The sequence below is a fragment of the Hoplias malabaricus genome, chromosome 10 (assembly GCF_029633855.1).
Source record: "Hoplias malabaricus isolate fHopMal1 chromosome 10, fHopMal1.hap1, whole genome shotgun sequence".
Lineage (NCBI taxonomy): Eukaryota > Metazoa > Chordata > Actinopteri > Characiformes > Erythrinidae > Hoplias > Hoplias malabaricus.
Window position 1 is genome coordinate 41,125,265 of NC_089809.1, and position 21,556 is coordinate 41,146,820.

The window sequence follows — 21,556 nt, forward strand, 5'->3', positions numbered from 1 at the left end:
TCTATCTCTCCACTGTCCCCTCTCTCTCTCCACTGTCCCTTCACTGTCCCCTCTCCCTCTTTCCACTGTCCCTTCACTGTCCCCTCTATCTCTCCACTGTCCCCTCTCCCTCTTTCCACTGTCCCTTCACTGTCCCCTCTATCTCTCCACTGTCCCTTCACTGTCCCCTCTCCCTCTTTCCACTGTCCCTTCACTGTCCCCTCTATCTCTCCACTGTCCCCTCTATCTCTCCACTGTCCCCTCTCCCTCTTTCCACTGTCCCTTCACTGTCCCCTCTATCTCTCCACTGTCCCCTCTCTCTCTCTCCACTGTCCCTTCTCCCTCTTTCCACTGTCCCTTCACTGTCCCCTCTATCTCTCCACTGTCCCCCCTCTCTCTCTCCACTGTCCCCTCTCCCTCTTTCCACTGTCCATTCACTGTGCCCTCTATCTCTCCACTGTCCTCTCTCTCTCCACTGTCCCCTCACTCTCCCCTCTCTCTCTCTCTACTGTCCCCTCTCTCTCTCTCCACTGTCCCCCCTCTCTCTCTCTCTCTCTCTCTCCACTGTCCCCTCTCTCTCTCTCCACTGTCCCCTCTCCTTCTTTCCACTGTCCCTTCACTGTCCCCTCTCTCTCTCTCCACTGTCCCTTCACTGTCCCCTCTCCTTCTTTCCACTGTCCCTTCACTGTCCCCTCTCTCTCTCTCCACTGTGCCCTCTCCCTCTTTCCACTGTCCCTTCTATCTCTCCACTGTCCCCTCTCTCTCTCTCCACTGTCCCTTCACTGTCCCCTCTCCCTCTTTCCACTGTTCCCTCTCCCTTTTCCCATTGTCCCTTCACTGTCCCCTCTCCCTCTTTCCACTGTCCCTTCACTGTCCCCTCTATCTCTCCACTGTCCATTCACTGTCCCCTCTATCTCTCCACTGTCCTCTCTCTCTCTCTCTCTCTCTCTCTCTCTCTCTCTCTCCACTATTCCTTCACTGTCCCCTCTCCCTCTTTCCACTGTCCCTTCAATCTCTCCACTGTCCCCTCTATCTCTCCACTGTCCCTTCACTGTCCCCTCTCCCTCTTTCCATTGTCCCTTCACTGTCCATCCTCCCTCTTTCCATTGTCCCTTCACTGTCCCCTCTCCCTCTTTCCACTGTCCCTTCACTATGCCCTCTCTCTCTCCACTGTCCCCTCTATCTCTCCACTGTCCCCTCTCTCTCTTCACTGTCCCCCCTCTCTCTTCACTGTCCCTTCACTATCCCCTGTCTCTCTCCACTGTCCCCTCTACCTCTCCACTGTCCCCCCCTCTCTTCACTGTCCCTTCACTATCCCCTCTCTCTCTCCACTGTCCCCTCACTGTCCCCCTCTCTCCATTGTCCCCTCTGTCTCTCCACTGTCCTCTCACTGTCCCCTCTCTACACTTACACACTGTAGTCCACCAGTTGCTCTGCACACTTTATTACACCCTTGTCGCCCTGTCCCTTCAGCGCTCAGGACCCCCACAGAGCAGGTGTGATGTGGTGGTGGATCATTCTCAGCGCTGCAGTGACACTGACGTGGTGGTGGTGTGTTAGTGTGTGTTGTGCTGGTGTAGAGTGGATCAGACACAGCAGCGTCTTGGCGGTCAGTATTTAAAGCAACAGGCACAAATGTGTTTTCTCCTTTTGCCGATACTCTGCCGATAGAGGAGTCCCGGCGTGTGCACGTTCGAGCCGCACAGAGTGAAATTAACCCGAGCAGAATCAGAACTCTGTGTGTTACTTCACTGTGCTTGCTGTTTGTTTGCGGATGACCAGAGGTGAACGTCTAGGAATTTCCGACTTTGTTCAGTCGCTGTTAAAGGAGGACGCCACCCTGGCCACTGCATGAAGGAGGAAATAATAATAAAGGCGCTGTACGGCTGTAGCCCAGTCCGTAACTACATGTAGCACTGGTGCTGGAGAGGGAAAGAATGATCTCAAGGCTGATATCCTGCGGTGAACATATAACAACCGAAAACTGTCTGTGTTATTATAACGCTGTAATCGTACAGAACGACTGAAATTAGGCAGCATCCAAACCGCAGCGCTCTGCGCTCTCTGAGCTAACCTCTAACACAGATGTAATAAAATCCGCCGGTGAATTAACCATGAAAGACCCTCGTGAGTTAAAACACCACTCTGGATTACAGGAAACGCGTACGCTCCATCACCTCCGGGAAATGCCAAAATAATCAAACCATGGGAGATCTATACGTTACGTGGGCACAGAAACTCGATAGTGAACACAGTGAAAGCTCCTCACGAGCACTGAACCCCACCAGCGCGCCACGAAAGCCGTTCACACTTCATCTGGACCCTTGATCTAGAAAACAGACCGTTCAACCCAAGTGCGGAGAAAGGGTTACAATGACCTCCGGGGTTCTCTTTCACAGCGGAGATTCCTGTGGCTTTCTTTTACAGTGGAGACGGAGTCCACAGAGCCGCCGCAGTGGAGTATAAATATTCAGAAGCCGCAGCGTTGCTTTGCATTGCGTTAGACTTCAAAAGAACAGAAAACGATAACGGCGCGGAATTGTCAGCACCGGCCACATCACAGGAGGCCACTTTCTGGCAGAGATGCTCTGAGGAGTTTCCGCTTTCTGCTCCAAGACTGAGGGTTTCAAAGGAGCTCAGGAGGCCTTTCAGTCGTCGGCTGCTCTACTGGAGTCGCTGGAGTACGTCATGATTCTCTCACTAATCGCACGTTATGTGGGGACCCCCGTATTAAACTAGTCACCAACACCAACAACAGACCGTCCACAGATATATCACTGTTTCGGTTCAGATTAGAAACCCTCTCCCACACTGTTTGCTCCACTGCAGTGGCCCTACTGAGGTTAAAGTGAAAGTGGCCTGGAACTCAAGACTAGAAATAAACCATAACCTGTATGAGAGAGTTTGAACAAGTTTGAACAGGAACGCTGTACCATTAATTACTGTTTAAAATGGGTGATGTTTAAAGCAACCACAGATTGTGTTTTTACCCTAAAATTACAGCTTCTAAATCACTGTGGTGCTCCACTGAGCTCTAATAGTGAGAATAGAGCCTCTGTCATTGCTACTCCAGGCACAGCACTGCAGAAATTACACTATGTAACTTTGTAGTTGAGGAGTGAAGTCTAACTCTGATGACAGTTATAAAGCCACTGATACAACACGCTGAATAGTGCCCCTTGTGAAGCAGTTGTTGAACATGTGTGAGTGAGTGAGTGAGTGAGTGAGAGAGTAAGTGAATGAGTGAGTGAGTGAGTAAGTGAGTGAGTGAGTAAGTGAATGAGTGAGTGAGTGAATGAGTGAGTGAGAGAGTGAGTAAGTGAATGAGTGAGAGAGTGAGTGAGTGAGTGAGTGAGTGAGAGAGTAAGTGAATGAGTGAGTGAGTAAGTGAGTGAATGAGTGAGTGAGTAAGTGAGTGAATGAATGAGTGAGTGAAAGAGTAAGTGAATGAGTGAGAGAGTGAGTGAGTGAGTGAGTAAATGAATGAGTGGGTGAGTGAATGAGTGAGTAAGTGAGAGAGTGAGTAAGTGAATGAGTGAGTGAGTAAGTGAGAGAGTGAGTAAGTGAATGAGTGAGAGAGTGAGTGAGTGAGAGAGAGTGAGTGAGAGAGTAAGTGAATGAGTGAGTGAGTGAGTGAATGAGTGAGTGAGTGAGAGAGTTAGTTAGAAGCATTTCCCTGTGGTGCTTTGCGTCTAAAAACAAGGCGAGAACATCCGCAAAACATCCCTCAGCTTATGGCTGGACGATACGAACAAAATTTATTTATGGGGTGTTGAGAAAGGCCTAGCGACGCGTCGTGTGTGCGGCTGTGGAACAGAGACAGAGGGAGATAAAATGGATCACTGATCCTCCGAAGGCCAGAGGAGATGCACGACACACATTAAGTCCGTGGCCTGCTTTTCCCTCATATACAGGGCAAACCAGTTCTCCTACTCTCCAAAGACAAAGATGCCGTCTGCTACTCCAAATCAGGCAGACTGCATCAGGAGGGTGAGACTCCAGGCCTGATCTGCGCCTCTCTCACCGCTCTGGCATTCCTCTCTTTAAGGTGAGTGTTGTGTCCTTGTTGGTACGGTAAACCTATTCCTCTGACCCAATTTACATACTGGTTTTAGTCTGAAATAGTGAGGTTAGGGCTGGACGATACGGCCAAAATGTATATCATGATATATTTCATAATGATCAGTATAAAATCCACTGAAAATCTTCCAAAAACCAAGAAGCATGACATCACAATCAAACATGAACCTATTGGCTTTGTCAATATTTATATATATATTTTTAAACTAACTTTACAATTGAGTGGTGGTGAGGGAACTGGGCGTGTAACCGGAAGGTTGCCGGTTCGCTTCTCAGAGCCGACAGGTCATGACTGAAGTGCTCTTGAGCAAGGCATGTTGTGCCAAGAGCTGCCCACCGATCCGGGCGTGTGTGCTTACTGCCCCCTAGTGTTCACTAGTGTGTGTAAATGTGTGTTTCACTGCACGGATTGGGCTAAATACAAGAACAAATTCCTCTGTGTACAGCCGAGTGGCCAGTAATGATTCCAGTTTGGTCAACACTGACCGGGGGTGAGTAGCAGCCCAAGAAGTTAAGTCCAAAAAGGTCCTACACAGTGACCAAGGCTAAGCAGGAAAGTAAGACCACGAGGAAATGTCCAAACGCACATTGTGTTTAAATCAGCTATGGGGATGAACTGGGCCTGGGTGCCAAGGCCAGAGCGTCTAACCAGCCCAGAGCAATTAGGAGGCCAACTGGAGGAACGGAGACCGAGCAGTGGCCTCCTATCTGAGTCACATTCTGGGTTGATTACACTGAGATTATTAGAAAGTTCATTATTTCTATGGCCAACTCATTTGGTGAGCATCCTTTAATTCCAGTTTGATTGCAGTATGCAAATAGCTATGCCTGGATTTCCCTGAAGGATGTGTAGAGCGCAAGATCATAGCGTCCTCAACAAAACACACAAAAACCGGAAGTAAGAGGGCTTCGTATTAAGCCTTCATTACTACAGATGGGTTAATACATTAATAATCTCTATAGTAATCCACTGCCAATACAAAGGGACGCTCTGGAATAGCTGCAGCCTAAGGTCACCATACATGCCCTGTGCCAAGCCTCAGCTACAAGGGTACATCCACCTACCTTTAGTCTGGGGAGAAACAGACCTGTGGTCTCCAGAGTGACAGAGATCCATCTGCAAATTTGAGGACAAAGTGAAGTGGGGTTCTTGCTCCAGAACATATCTTTTACTAACAAACCGTACTGTATACGTCTACGACTGTGGGGAAACACTGTTCTCTCTGGTTTGTTTACGATCAGAAGCTTTGTGTATTTTAAGGTGGAGCTACATGTTTGAGGAAAAAAAACGACAGTTCACACAGAGCCCTGACCTCAACGTCACTGAATAACGGAGGTGGCAGGGCAAGGGGGCGTCTGTCCCTCAAAAAGTCGACAATCATGAAATATCGACATTCTTTACAGTGACTCATCTCCTCAACACTAGGGGGCAGCAGAGTGGTGCTAAGAGTCAAATAATAGGCTGAACTCCCAATGCTTCCTCAGCGTAAACGAGATTTCGCAGTTGTTTATTTCTCTGGTTAAAAGGCGCTATGGGATTCGGGGGCGAAATACGAAGTAAAGTGTCGGGGACAGGGCTAGGAAACGGTGCTGTCTTGGTCAATTCCACGGACTCCAGCAGCAGGAGCCGAAAAACAGGGTCGACTCCGGAAGGCTCATAGCTGTATGTTACTGAAAAAAACAACAACGTAACCACAGCAACAGCACACGCCATTATGATGCAATTGAATTTTTTTTTCCGTTTCATATTAATTTATAATAATGGTTAATATATCACTGTATCAATCACACACACATATGTATTAATATATCCAATCGGTGCATTGCCTCTCGGTTATGTTTTAACACACACACACACACACACACACTGAAAAACCCTGCTGTCAAACCCTGACCACAACCCATCCTCTGGAGCACCTGGCACTACTGAGACAGCTGACAGAGAGCAGACAAACAGCTGACTCTAGAACAGCCGCCAGAGGTGCTTCGGGAATCAAGGAACTTCAGCACTGCTTAAAGAGGGCAGGTCAGAACCACACACAAACAAACACCCACTGATAATACTCACTAAACCCCCCTAGCCCACCACAACCCCCACAGACCACGCCCACTCCAGACAGACCACACCCACATCCTGCAGACCACTCCCACTATGCACAGACCACACCCACTCCACACAGACCACACCTACTCAGCACAGACCAGACCCACTCCACACAGACCAGACCCACTCAGCACGGCAGCTGTTCTGGATTATTATTAATTGTTATTATAATTCTATTATGATTATTCTTGTTATTATCATTTTTATATTTGTTGTTTATAAGTATGCTCTACATTTTCTGCACTTTATATTTATGTTACATTGTTTATTTTATACAAAATCAGTCATAATTTGAGTCATAAGTTACAGTTGTTTACAAAATAATAAAACGTTTACAAACATTTGTTGGTTTCAACTGAACTTTTTAAACTGTTAAATTGATCATAAAATAAGTCTTTAACATATATTTGTTGCTACAGTATGTTCTTGCAATTAATAAAAATAATAATAATAGGGCGGCACGGCGGCGTGAGTGAATGTGTGAGTGTGTGTCACCCTCTAAAGGACTGGCGCCCCCTCCAGGGTGTGTTCCCGCCTTGCTCCCAGTGATTCCGGGTACACTCCAGACCCACCGCGACCCTGAACTGGATAAGGGTTACAGATAATGAATGAATAATAATAATAATAATAAAGTTCAGTGTTTTGTCATATCTCCAAAAAGATATAGTTGTCGCAACACGACCGTGCTTCAGCTTCGTATTATAGCCTCTAGCCTCTCGCAGACACTGACGTGGGTTTATGGGCAGGGGGCTGGCAACAGGAGGCCAGTCAGTGGAACTGGGAACCAGAGGCAGGACAGGGGGACTGGGAACAGAGAAGTGGAGGTAGGACAGGGGGGGAAGAGGAACAGGAAAGGGGACAGGGGGAGACAAGGAAGCGGAGACAGGCAGCCAAGGGAAACACAACCCATCCCAGAGCTGCTCGAGGGCTGACATGCTGCACCTTCCTCCACCTGGGGCCCACACTCGCAGCCACACGGTCACATCTGCAGACGCGCTGTCGCTAGCTCCACACCCCCCACACCAACACACCCACGGGGGCTTTGTTCGCACGAACCCCTTCCCACCCCCGACTCTGTTAAAACGACGGTGTAAAAGGGCAAAAAAAACAATAAACAAATAAATAAAATGGTGAAAACACGAGCTCGTGCACACACCTCCCCCGGCCGCCCCCTGGTCACTCTAGTGGTCTTACCGGATTTGAAGAACGCCGCTATGTCCGCTCCTCCGTCCCTGGACGCGTCGTCCGCGTCTCCCGCGCTCATGGCTTCGCGGTGCGTGGAGAGCTGCGGCGCCGTGGTCCCTGCTCCGAGAGGCGGGGAGAGAGGAGGGAGCCCTCGCTCTTTTCACGGAGAAACGAGCCGTGTGTGCGTGTCTTCACTCACAGAGCGGAGACCCTCCATCTTGACTGTTTGTGTGTGTGTGTGTGTGTGTGTGTATGGTGAAGGCTCGAGCTCCGGCAGGGGGCGCCACGCGCTCGAGCTCGCGCTGCAGAATGCTGAGGGGGGCGGAGATGCTGTGTTGTTATCCCGTGCGTTCAGGGGCTCCGGAGATGTGGGAGATTCCACAGTTAGCCGGATAACTTCAGCCCAGACTGGGGGACTGTCCCACCGGGAATGTCCCTCGGCTCTTTCACTGTTGGACACGTTAGAGTTGAGGTTTTCTGGTTAGAGTTAAAGTGGTTAAAGGGAGAAATCCTTAGGATACTTGGAATCCCAGGATATTAGTAGGATGTCATAAGCCTAGAGTTAAATAAGTCCAACTGGACAGCAGTCAAACCTGGGCTTAGGTTATCTAGCTAATTCAATAGTCCAAATCGGAGGACTGTCCAGTAAGTCCCTCAGCTCTTTTCCTATTGGATAGATGTTGGGCTTATCTACATGACACAAAGATTATATCTATAGTGATGTCATAAACACTAACGCATGTGCGAGTATCTGTCTATTCACCCTACAGCAGTTGTTTAAGCCTGCTTCAAATACTCACCCAGTCACTCTCTCTCTCTCTCTCTCTCTCTCTCACACACACACACACACCTCTGGACAGATATGCACACACTCACCCAGTCATTCACACACTCAACTGATCACTAACACACTCAAACAATCACTCACACACTCAACCGGTCACTCTCTCTCACACACACACCTCTGGACAGATATACACACACTCACCCAGCCACTCACCCACACACACCTCTGGACAGATACACACACTCACCCAGTCATTCACACACTCACCCAGTCACAGAGTGGGCACACTTTGAAGCAACTAAATTCCCTAAAAGTGTGTGTGTGGATACAGGTAGGTGTCTGTGGAGAGATTATACTTGATAAAGCTGTCCTATGTCGCCCCCTCCTGGCTCTTCCACAGTATTACAGCCAGAGAAGTCTGACTCAGCTCATGCTTTCATTGTTAAAGGCTCGTGCCCAGGACAATGCCCAAACACAACCTTACTACACTGCCGAACACTACAGTGCACTATACTACAGTACATTTACCAGAAAGCCATCACATGTGTCCCATTACTCCCCAACACTAGCTCACAGTTCCTGAGAAAATACCAACTGAAACACCAGCCAATCCAAAAGCTGATTTACATATCTTAGGTTTAGCACTTGTTTTCTAAAGCCTACAGCAAGCCCTAATCCTCATGTATTAACTCTGAGCCCTATCAATTTGTACCTTAATATCATCATTAAAATTGACATTCTTTTTTCCAGCAGATTCACCAATCAACAAAAGTGTTTTAGTACTTACCATTAACATGTTTAAATGGACCACGCTGCACACGATGATACATTCATCTCCCTTAGTGCATCAGGCATCAAGCACAAAATATAGTATCAGATATTATATTAATATCACCACAATGCGAATACTTAGAATCCCAGGATCCTCATCAGTGTCTCATCACCAGTGCCCAGGGATTTCACCTGAAGATTGATTATTTTACACAGAGCTTAATCATTCATTCATTCATTCATTATGTTACCCTTATCCAGTTCAGCGTCGCGGTGGGTCAGAGCCTACCTGGAATCATTGGGCGCAAGGCGGGAACACACCCTGGAGGGGGCGCCAGTCCTTCACAGGGCAACACACACACTCACATTCACTCACACACACCTGCAGACACTTTTGTGTCGCCAATTCACCTACCAACGTGTGTTTTTGGACTGTGGGAGGAAACCGGAGCACCCGGAGGAAACCCACGCAGACACAGAGAGAACACACCAAACTCCTCACAGACAGTCACCCGGAGGAAACCCACGCGGACACAGGGAGAACACACCACACTCCTCACAGACAGTCACCCGGAGGAAACCCAAGCAGACACAGGGAGAACACACCACACTCCTCACAGACAGTCACCCGGAGGAAACCCACGCAGACACAGGGAGAACACACCACACTCCTCACAGACAGTCACCCGGAGGAAACCCACGCAGACACAGGGAGAACACACCACACTCCTCACAGACAGTCACCCGGAGGAAACCCACGCGGACACAGAGAGAACACACCACACTCGTCACAGACAGTCACCCGGAGGAAACCCACGCAGACACAGGGAGAACACACCACACTCCTCACAGACAGTCACCCGGAGGAAACCCACGCAGACACAGGGAGAACACGCCACATTCCTCACGACAGTCACCCGGAGGAAACCCACGCGGACACAGAGAGAACACACCACACTCGTCACAGACAGTCACCCGGAGGAAACCCACGCAGACACAGGGAGAACACACCACACTCCTCACAGACAGTCACCCGGAGGAAACCCACGCAGACACAGGGAGAACACGCCACATTCCTCACGACAGTCACCCGGAGGAAACCCACGCAGACACAGGGAGAACACGCCACATTCCTCACGACAGTCACCCGGAGGAAACCCACGCGGACACAGAGAGAACACACCACACTCCTCACAGACAGTCACCTGGAGCGGGACTCGAACCCACAACCTCCAGGTCCCTGGAGCTGTGTGACTGTGACACCTACCTGCTGCACCACCATGCCACCCGTAATCAGCTGTTTCCACATATTAAAGTTCTGCCTGAAGCTCTGGATCTGCTTTTGATGAAATGATACACACTGACGGTGGGCGGTGCTCCAACAAGGAGTCTTTTTTTTCAGGTGCTTGTGCACCTCCTATTGCTCTCAATATTCTCTCTAGTGTAAAAGGGGTTTTATTCCCCATTAATAAACTGTCTGTGATCTGCTTTGGTCCAAACCCCACGGGCCCCACAGCAGTGTTCTCCCCCTGTGTAAACAGCCCCTGTTCAGAACGCCCGCTTTCAGCACCTGTTCCTTTAAATGATAATGAGCCGCTCGCTGTTCACCCCGACCCCTAGCGCACAGCAGTGAGGAGCGAGGAGCAGAAGCTCTGGTTTAGAGAGATAGATCTTTATTGATCCCAGAGGGAAATTCAAGGCATCCAGTGGCTGTTGCACATAAATACAGTAAAATATAAAAATAATTTAAGGACAACAAAAATGCAGACTCAGGATTTACACAGTTTTGAAAAGCCTTAATTCCTTACATAATTAATTAGTGCTTTTCTAGGCCACATCCTTGTGTCTGAGTTTATTTTCTTTCTAAGCACTGGGTTCCCAGTTTTACACACGAGAATGGCTTCAGTCAACTCTCTGTACATGTAAAGGTAAGTGAAGACAAGTCTGAGAGTCTGGATCAACTCAGATTCAGAGAGTGGAACGTCTTGGAGTCATTCTGAAGCACACTTTGAACTTGGACAGACAGGACTTGGCATAATCTCTACGTGTATCATGTATCACTATGATGTAAACCCGCTGTTTGTTTTACCTAGACTCTGTCTGTTCTCTGTGCTGGATGAAACAGGGAGAGCAGTGGAGAGCAGTCAAAGTGAGTCGCCATAACAACAGCAGCAGAAAACAAACAGTCGGAGCATTTCCCTGATTTTATTTCCTTGAGATTTTCTTTTCTGCTTTCAAATTAGAAATCAGACAACTTGTCATTTCCTGTTCTCCTGTTTGGACTGTACAGTAGTCATGGTCATAGAAACTGTAGTCGAGCTGGCTTTTCTTGCAGGTGATGATTAAGCGGTTAGCCCAATGCTAGTGCTACACAGAGTGATCTGTCATTCTGGGAAAGCAATTAAATATCCGAACAAGTAAAACAGATGCTATAAAATACACTACAATAATAAAAACACTAGTTACAAAATCACCGTAAACTAATGAACCAGGCGAGAGGATCTGAAGGGTAAGGGTTGATAGGCGCTAGGTGGAAGTAAACAGACGTGTCGTTCGGAAAGAAGACATTGTGCAAGTGGTCCATTAACATTCACTGTCAGAAATGGCCCTGACCCCGCCCCCAAACTGTGAAAATCTCCCTGAGCTTAGTGCACAGACAGCTTTCAAATCAAGGAGGAAATAAACATCGGAGAATGAATAATTACAGTCTGAGAGCATTATTAAGATCTCTAATACACAGCTCCTCTTTCTGTGGTTGTGTGGTTCACCTCTGTGATCACGAGAGGGATGTTTACACATGTAAAACTGTACAACCTGGCATTGAGCCGGGTCAGTACACAGCCCCTAAGGTGGCATGGTGGGTTTATTTAGCAAGTCGTGGCCACTATATAGTATTTTGAGGCCACGAAAGACGTTAACCAACTGGAATCCGGTGTTAGACTTAATCTCAAAGGTTAGTTTTGTGGTTGTTCTGCTGCTGATCAAACTTGTGTGCGCTGCAAATGCAGGTCCCTTGGTCCAAGCTTGAATATATTATTTCCTGGACTCAAAATACTATACAGTGGTCACTACTTGTTAAATAAATCCACCATGTCACTTTAGGGGCTTCGTAGAGCAGCACGGTGGAGTGGGAGGTGGTGTCTCTAGCTCAGCTCCTGGGTCCTGGGTTCAGTCCCTGCCTTGGGTCACTGCCTGTGAGGCGCTGTGTTTTCCTTCCTCAAACACATTATTAGGTGGATTGGCTTCACAGGTGTGAGTGTGTGGGTGAGTGTGTGAGGCCCTGTGATGGACCAACACCAACATCTGTTGTTACAGAAAATAAATTAATATTCTTTGCGTCCCTTAGTTATGACATTGATTTGACACCACACCTGACCTCACTGGGGTCCTTGTGTCTGACTTCAGATCCCTCTCAGTGTCTCCCACTGTGTGTGTGTGTGTGTGTGTGTGTGTGTGTCATTGTGTGTGTCCTCTCGCCGGAGAACTCCGTCTCCGTGGAAACCCCAGGAAGCCCGTGTGGTCTCTGACTGACTGTTTGAAGGTCAGTGATTGGTCACTCCCTGTCCTTCCGGATCCCTCCGCGTCCTCGTCTCCGTGACAACAGTCAACACGAGCTCGTTGTCTACGGCAGGAGGAGAGCGGCGCGTGCACAGCGCGCTCTAAACGCATGAACCTGAACACCGACACGAGCATGGATCAAAGCGCCGAACTCCTGAAGCCCCCGACACGCGGAGAGCGCGAGCGCGAGCTGTGGAACCGGAACGCGCGTAGGAGGCAAGCGGCGCCCTCCGGGGAAAAGAGCATCAGAGAGATACAGGTGGGCGGAGCCAGTGATCAGTGAGATAAAGATCAATGGGGTCTGTTGTCAGAGAGGTACGGGTGGGAGGAGCCAACGATCATAGATATATAAATATATATATCAATGGGGTTTGTTGTACAGGTGGGCGGAGCCAGTAATCAGAGTGATTACGGGTGGGCGGGGCCAGTAATAAGAAATATATGAGCAGTTATAGCCTGTGATAAGAAAGTTATTAGTGGGTGGACCCAGTGAAAAGAAGTGCACAAGTGGGTGGAGTTATGGATAAGAGAAGACCTGATTGATTGAACCTGGCTCTGTGCAGACTGATCGCGGCACTGGGCAGTGCTGGTTAGTTTTTTGTCAGACTTGCATCTGTGCCACCGGCGCGTCATGATGTCATACACCGTTCTAATCTCGCGAGTGCAAGGCGGCTGAAGGTTTCAGAACCAGACGCTGCAGTTACTCTCCACGAGCTGCGCGAGCCCAGAGATGGCGTGATGAAGACAGAACTTAATCCTCATTGGTTAGAAGCTCAGTTGAGACCTTGATTTTTTTCTTTTCATTATAAAATGTAAATCTCCTTTATCTCTCTTAAAGGAACACTATACACTATTTTTAACCTTCAAATTATAGTTTTGAAATAGTTGTGATGCTTCACTGACCTGTAACAGAGAGAATAGGGCCTCCGTCATTGCTAACCCACGCGGACACAGAGAGAACATACCACACTCCTCACGGACAGTCACCCGGAGGAAGCCCACGCGGACACAGGGAGAACACATCACACTCCTCACAGACAGTCACCCGGAGGAAACCCACGCAGACACAGGGAGAACACACCACACTCCTCACAGACAGTCACCCGGAGCGGGAATTGAAGCCACAACCTCCAGGTCCCTGGAGCTGTGTGACTGCGGCACTACCTGCTGCGCCACCGTGCTGCCCCCAAAGTATACATGAAATAATTTCAGAATGAAATTTAAAATGGAATCAAAATTCAAATTCAACTAAAAAAACAACAACCTTCCTACGCTTATTTTAATTTGAAATATCTTGTTATGTTTCATTTCAATCTCAAGCTTTGAACCTTCAGTTCGAGCTAAAGGGGCTGAGGGCAGTACTAACACAGACCAGCAGATGGCAACCACGCTCTATTTATACAGAAATGGCGGCCTCCGTGAGCGAGGCTGTTCCAGGTCTTTCTCCTCCAGTGGGGGCTACACCTGTTAAAGTGCAGTGGGATTCACACCACGGGCTCACTTCAGGGTCCTGCTGTTTTCAGCTGTTACAGTCGAGCAGTTGGAGGCCTCTCGAACTTTGAGTTGATCCATATTTTCAGTGTGGACTGTATTTACAGCAGAGAAGCTGATGTAGTTGACGACGTACCTCTCAGGGTCCCCTGTACGGTTTAAAGTTTAACCCGCAGTCACTGACCAGAACACTGCGCTGACCGCTGGAACTCTCCACTGGAACACATGTTGTTAAGATGGACACTAGGGATAATCATGTTCAAGTTACGTAGTCTTCAATGTAAAGAAACATGTGGAAAGTAAACGAGTTGCTGGGACAAAAATCTGCTCCTATTTTAAAACAAAAATGACTGCAGCATTTTATATTTGGTGTTAGCATGTTGCTTTTAACAGCTCTTAATAAATTACTAGAAGCTGTTAAGAATATGTTAGACTCCTGGCGGGTATCCAACAAATCAGGATTTCTCATTTAGCCAGCTAACTTAAGCCCAAAGTTGAGGACTGTCCAATAGGTATCACCCACTGCTGTTTTCCTGTTGGGCAGGCTTGACTTTAGGATTAAGTTAGCTGGCTAACTGAGAAATCCTTCTTTGTGGAATAGGCCCCTGTGCATTCTGAGACAACAATGCCACCAATAGGTGAAAATAAAAATAACTGACTGAGATTGAGCTGACTGGGTGACTGTGAGTTTGTGAGCGACTGGGTGTGTGAGTGAACGACTGGGTGAGTGTGAGTGACTGGATGAGTGGGAGTGTCTGGGTGAGTGTGTGAGCGACTGGGTGAGTGTGTGAGAGACTGGGTGAGTGTGAGTGACTGGATGAGTGGGAGTGTCTGGGTGAGTGACTGAATGAGTGTGAGTGTCTGGGTGAGTGAGTGACTGGATGAGTGGGAGTGTCTGGGTGAGTGAGTGACTGAATGAGTGTGAGCGACTGGGTGAGTGTGTGAGCGACTGGGTGAGTGTGTGAGCAACTGGGTGAGTGTGTGAGAGACTGGGTGAGTGTGTGAGAGACTGGGTGAGTGTGAGAGACTGGGTGAGTGTGAGTGACTGGATGAGTGTGAGAGACTGGATGAGTGTGAGAGACTGGGTGAGTGTGAGTGACTGGATGAGTGTGAGAGACTGGGTGAGTGTGAGAGACTGGATGAGTGTGAGAGACTGGGTGAGTGTGAGTGACTGGATGAGTGTGAGAGACTGGGTGAGTGTGAGAGACTGGGTGAGTGTGAAAGTGTCTGAGTGTCTGGGTGAGTGTCTGAGCGACTCGGTGAGTGTGTGAGTGACTGGGTGAGTGTGTGAGCGACTGGGTGAGTGTCTGAGTGACTGGGTGAGTGTCTGAGTGACTGGGTGAGTGAGTGTGTTATTGTCCACAGATGTGATTGTGTGAGTGACTGGGTAAGTGTGAGTGACTGGGTGAGCGTCTGAGCGACTGGGTGAGTGTCTGAGCGACTGGGTGAGTGCCTGAGTGACTGGGTGAGTGTGAGTGACTGGGTGAGCGTCTGAGCGACTCGGTGAGTGTGTGAGTGACTGGGTGAGCGTCTGAGCGACTGGGTGAGTGAGTGTGTTATTGTCCACAGATGTGATTGTGTGAGTGACTGGGTGAGTGTCTGAGCGACTGGGTGAGTGCCTGAGTGACTGGGTGAGTGCCTGAGTGACTGGGTGAGCGTCTGAGCGACTGGGTGAGTGAGTGTGTTATTGTCCACAGATGTGATTGTGTGAGCGACTGGGTGAGTGTGTGAGTGAATGGGTGAGTGTGTGAGCGACTGGGTGAGTGCCTGAGTGACTGGGTGAGCGTCTGAGCGACTGGGTGAGTGAGTGTGTTATTGTCCACAGATGTGATTGTGTGAGTGACTGGGTGAGTGTCTGAGCGACTGGGTGAGTGCCTGAGTGACTGGGTGAGTGTCTGAGCGACTGGGTGAGTGAGTGTGTTATTGTCCACAGATGTGATTGTGTGAGTGACTGGGTGAGTGTCTGAGCGACTGGGTGAGTGCCTGAGTGACTGGGTGAGTGCCTGAGTGACTGGGTGAGCGTCTGAGCGACTGGGTGAGTGAGTGTGTTATTGTCCACAGATGTGATTGTGTGAGCGACTGGGTGAGTGTGTGAGTGAATGGGTGAGTGTGTGAGCGACTGGGTGAGTGCCTGAGTGACTGGGTGAGCGTCTGAGCGACTGGGTGAGTGAGTGTGTTATTGTCCACAGATGTGATTGTGTGAGTGACTGGGTGAGTGTCTGAGCGACTGGGTGAGTGCCTGAGTGACTGGGTGAGTGTCTGAGCGACTGGGTGAGTGAGTGTGTTATTGTCCACAGATGTGATTGTGTGAGTGACTGTGTGAGTGTGAGTGACTGGGTGAGCGTCTGAGCGACTGGGTGAGCGTCTGAGCGACTGGGTGAGTGTCTGAGCGACTGGGTGAATGTCTGAGCGACTGGGTGAGTGTGTGAGCGACTGGGTGAGTGTGAGTGACTGGGTGAGTGTCTGAGCGACTGGGTGAGTGTCTGAGTGACTGGGTGAGCGTCTGAGCGACTGTGTGAGCGTCTGAGCGACTCGGTGAGTGTGTGAGTGACTGGGTGAGTGTGTGAGTGACTGGGTGAGTGTGTGAGCGACTGGGTGAGCGTCTGAGCGACTCGGTGAGTGTGTGAGTGACTGGGTGAGTGTGTGAGCGACTGGGTGAGTGTCTGAGTGACTGGGTGAGTGTGTGAGCGACTGGGTGAGTGTCTGAGCGACTGGGTGAGTGCCTGAGTGACTGGGTGAGTGCCTGAGTGACTGGGTGAGCGTCTGAGCGACTGGGTGAGTGAGTGTGTTATTGTCCACAGATGTGATTGTGTGAGCGACTGGGTGAGTGTGTGAGTGAATGGGTGAGTGTGTGAGCGACTGGGTGAGTGCCTGAGTGACTGGGTGAGCGTCTGAGCGACTGGGTGAGTGAGTGTGTTATTGTCCACAGATGTGATTGTGTGAGTGACTGGGTGAGTGTCTGAGCGACTGGGTGAGTGCCTGAGTGACTGGGTGAGTGTCTGAGCGACTGGGTGAGTGAGTGTGTTATTGTCCACAGATGTGATTGTGTGAGTGACTGGGTGAGTGTCTGAGCGACTGGGTGAGTGCCTGAGTGACTGGGTGAGTGCCTGAGTGACTGGGTGAGCGTCTGAGCGACTGGGTGAGTGAGTGTGTTATTGTCCACAGATGTGATTGTGTGAGCGACTGGGTGAGTGTGTGAGTGAATGGGTGAGTGTGTGAGCGACTGGGTGAGTGCCTGAGTGACTGGGTGAGCGTCTGAGCGACTGGGTGAGTGAGTGTGTTATTGTCCACAGATGTGATTGTGTGAGTGACTGGGTGAGTGTCTGAGCGACTGGGTGAGTGCCTGAGTGACTGGGTGAGTGTCTGAGCGACTGGGTGAGTGAGTGTGTTATTGTCCACAGATGTGATTGTGTGAGTGACTGTGTGAGTGTGAGTGACTGGGTGAGCGTCTGAGCGACTGGGTGAGCGTCTGAGCGACTGGGTGAGTGTCTGAGCGACTGGGTGAATGTCTGAGCGACTGGGTGAGTGTGTGAGCGACTGGGTGAGTGTGAGTGACTGGGTGAGTGTCTGAGCGACTGGGTGAGTGTCTGAGTGACTGGGTGAGCGTCTGAGCGACTGTGTGAGCGTCTGAGCGACTCGGTGAGTGTGTGAGTGACTGGGTGAGTGTGTGAGTGACTGGGTGAGTGTGTGAGCGACTGGGTGAGCGTCTGAGCGACTCGGTGAGTGTGTGAGTGACTGGGTGAGTGTGTGAGCGACTGGGTGAGTGTCTGAGTGACTGGGTGAGTGTGTGAGCGACTGGGTGAGTGTCTGAGTGACTGGGTGAGTGTCTGAGTGACTGGGTGAGTGAGTGTGTTATTGTCCACAGATGTGATTGTGTGAGTGACTGGATGAATGTGTGGAGTTATCCTGAGTCTCATTCCAGAGCTGTGTGTTTTCCTCAAACCGTTGCTGAACTACATGGCCCTGGAGTCGCAGCCCATGTTAGGTCACGTTGTACATCTCATTCTCCTGGAGGCTGTGGAGGAAAGACAATGGGGTTTGTTAAACTGAAGATATGCGTCAGTCACAGCAGTGGATTCTGCTCATGCCATCTGCTGCTCTCTGCATGTGGTTATGAAATATGTTATTTGTCAGGGCTTGTGTTCTTTTGGCTGCGCTATGGACGTCCAGGTGCTCGGACCCTGTGTAAACAGTGTTTTGCGTATTTAAGATTAATGATTCAAACATCCGGCCCTCTCCAGCTGTGTAGTCCCTACTACAACTCTGCTAACATCTGGCCATTTTATACGCATTAATATTCACTTTTAGAGGCAAACAAAGAGGAACCATCGATTCTTGATTGAAATCATGAACATCGTCTTTAGCCGTTCACATGTAGTTCTGAATGCAATATAAGTGTCACTGTGGCACTTTTTACATCGACTTAAGTAACACAGGGAGAACACACCACACTCCTCACAGACAGTCACCCGGAGGAAACCCACACAGACACAGGGAGAACACACCACACTCCTCACAGACAGTCACCCGGAGGAAACCCACACAGACACAGGGAGAACACACCACACTCCTCACAGACAGTCACCCGGAGGAAACCCACACAGACACAGAGAGAACACACCACACTCCTCACAGACAGTCACCCGGAGGAAACCCACGCAGACACAGGGAGAACACACCACACTCCTCACAGACAGTCACCTGGAGCGGGACTCGAACCCACAACCACCAGCCGCCCAGTGATTCCAGGTAGACTCTGGACTCTGGAGCTGGAGAAGCACTTACAGACAATGAATGAATGAATAATCTATAACTGCAGTAATTTTATATATGTGAAATACTTTTGAAATAAAGTAATTTAATTTTAAGAATAAGCATTATCTAAATAGTTGTCTGGTGTGAAGCATATATTCTGACCTGAAATCAGTGATTTTTGCACATGATCCTGAAAGCAAATGTAATAAAGTAAAAACAGTTTTAATACAACTGGCCCATGTAAGTCTTTGAGCTTTCGAGATCCAAAGGCTCAGGACTTGAAGGATATTTTGGCCCATGTCTTTACTCAAATTTGGCTAATTTCTAAGCTTTACTCAGTTTAATATTTCTTTGAGGTAGAAAGCCTTTTATTAGCGGCTGGTTGTGGGGCTCTGATTTAATGATCAGTGTGGGGCAGTTTCTTGGCTTGTGGTGGAGAGAAGGGAAGGTCAGAGGCAGATGAGTGTAGCCGAGTGTGATTAAATTACCGGTGAACGCTGGCTGCTGTGTGAGATTAGGACGACAGTATTTCAGACCTCTGATGGTGCAAGAGCTGGCCTCAGTTGTCATCACCCACATCTTGATTGGCTCTTGATTTAATTGTTGCTAACTTTTGTGCTCCTCTGTGACCCTCTGTGAGAGTTTACTTCTGTGTAACTCTGAAATTACACCGCCACACCACTAGAGCTCAAAAATCTGTGGTGTGTTCTCCCTGTGTCTTCGTGGGTTTCCTCTGGGTGACTGTCTGTGAGGAGCGTGGTGTGTTCTCCCTGTGTCTTCGTGGGTTTCCTCCGGGTGACTGTCTGTGAGGAGTGTGGTGTGTTTTCTCTGTGTCGGCATGGGTTTCCTCTGGGTGACTGTCTGTGAAGAGTGTGGTGTGTTCTTCCTGTGTCTGTGTGGGTTTCCTCCAGGGTGACTGTCTGTGAGGAGTGTGGTGTGTTCTCCCTGTGTCTGTGTGGGTTTCCTCCAGGGTGACTGTCTGTGAGGAGTGTGGTGTGTTCTCCCTGTGTCTGTGTGGGTTTCCTCCAGGGTGACTGTCTGTGAGGAGTGTGGTGTGTTCTCCCTGTGTCTGTGTGGGTTTCCTCCAGGGTGACTGTCTGTGAGGAGCGTGGTGTGTTCTTCCTGTGTCTGTGTGTGTTTTCTCCGGGTGACTGTCTGTGAGGAGTGTGGTGTGTTCTCCCTGTGTCTTTGTGGGTTTCCTCCAGGGTGACTGTCTGTGAGGAGTGTGCTGTGTTCTCCCTGTGTCTGCGTGGGTCTCCTCCGGGTGACTGTCTGTGAGGAGTGTGGTGTGTTCTCCCTGTGTCTGTGTGGGTTTCCTCCAGGGTGACTGTCTGTGAGGAGTGTGGTGTGTTCTCCCTGTGTCTGCGTGGGTCTCCTCCGGGTGACTGTCTGTGAGGAGTGTGGTGTGTTCTCCCTGTGTCTGCATGGGTTTCCTCCAGGGTGACTGTCTGTGAGGAGTGTGGTGTGTTCTCCCTGTGTCTGCGTGGGTTTCCTCCAGGGTGACTGTCTGTGAGGAGCGTGGTGTGTTCTTCCTGTGTCTGCGTGGGTTTCCTCCAGGGTGACTGTCTGTGAGGAGTGTGGTGTGTTCTCCCTGTGTCTGCATGGGTTTCCTCTGGGTGACTGTCTGTGAGGAGTGTGGTGTGTTCTCCCTGTGTCTGCGTGGGTTTCCTCCGGGTAACTGTCTGTGAGGAGTGTGGTGTGTTCTCCCTGTGTCTGCGTGTGTTTGATCCGGTGTCCTCCCACGGTCCAAAAACACACGTTGGCAGGTGGACTGGTGACTTAAATGTGTTCGTAGGTGTGAGTGTGTGAGGGAATGTGTGAGTGTGTGTGTTGCCTTGTGAAGGACTGGCGTCCCCTCCAGGGTGTATTCCCGCCTTGCGTCCAATGATTCCAGGTAGGCTCTGGACCCACCGCGACCCTGAACTGGATAAGGGTTACAGATAATGAATGAATGAATGAATGATATTTAGGGAGGAGGTTGTTGTTTGGGACAGAGCATAGTGCACATGAGGTGCCAGGAAAGGCACGTTTGTCTCACATGGTCCCAGCTTATTTCCTTTCTGAGACGTTCATATTTTTCCTTTGTTCAACTTTTTATTCATCCCTGACGTCCACACCATTTCTGAGGAAATCTCTCGCAGTGAATGTGCTGCTGTCTCTGTCTCTGTGTGTGGAGGAGAGTTCATGTGTTTCTAATTTTTCTACATAAACAATGTCTGTCCAATTACTGACCAGTTACAGTTGTTGCAGTCTGCGCTGATGCGACGTGCAGTTACATTTCTGGAGAGGTGCACGTCAAGCTACGCCAAAGGGTACGGCATAGGATTTACACAGACGCGTTGCATATGGTGTAGGTTTGATGCAGAAGTATAAATAGGGCTTTAGGCCTGTGCATGGAGGGTCAGAACCCAGGATGCATGACCTCTGGTGGCCAGGTAGGCTAACTACAATAACAGAGAGGCTCCTTGGCGAAACTGACATAAGCAGCTTTATAATCTGTAGCCTTTGTGTACGTTATGTGACATGTTCCATGACATCAGCTTACATTTCTTTGTGACCAAAGACAACTTTTGATAAGTTTCTAGAAGTGTTTTTTTTTTCCTTGATGTATGACTTTAAAGAGCGAGCAGTCAACACTGGCTTTGAATGATGCGAGCAGTGAGAGTGTAGCCGAGATCTCGTGTGACATGCAGTGCCTGTCGAGCTGGTCACTCCACACGTTAACATCCATCTCAAAGGATTTGATCACACAGGTTACAGCAGGGCTTGTTCCTGAGTCCAGGCTGCGTATCCATTGACCCATGGGTGAAGGGTACTGCACAGATTTCCTCTGTCAGTCTTTTGCT

The 21,556-nt window shown here is 49.4% G+C and overlaps 2 protein-coding genes across 5 annotated transcripts in view; one reads left to right on the top strand and one right to left on the bottom strand.

Annotated features, from left to right (window-relative positions):
* Positions 1-7,497, bottom strand: part of triob (trio Rho guanine nucleotide exchange factor b) — a 170,566-nt gene extending 163,069 nt beyond the window's left edge. For 3 of the 4 annotated variants that reach the window (XM_066683021.1, XM_066683020.1, XM_066683023.1), the window contains exon 1: positions 7,358-7,497. In XM_066683021.1, coding sequence (XP_066539118.1) covers positions 7,358-7,427 — 70 coding nt within the window. In that variant the 5' untranslated portion in view covers positions 7,428-7,497. The remainder of the gene's footprint in view (positions 1-7,357) is intronic. The other variant, XM_066683022.1, reaches the window with a different exon arrangement.
* A 5,100-nt stretch (positions 7,498-12,597) lies between these two features.
* The window catches only part of dnah5 (dynein, axonemal, heavy chain 5), a 165,947-nt gene continuing 156,988 nt past the window's right edge, over positions 12,598-21,556 (top strand). The window contains exon 1 of the mRNA XM_066683026.1: positions 12,598-12,723. Coding sequence (XP_066539123.1) covers positions 12,598-12,723 — 126 coding nt within the window. The remainder of the gene's footprint in view (positions 12,724-21,556) is intronic.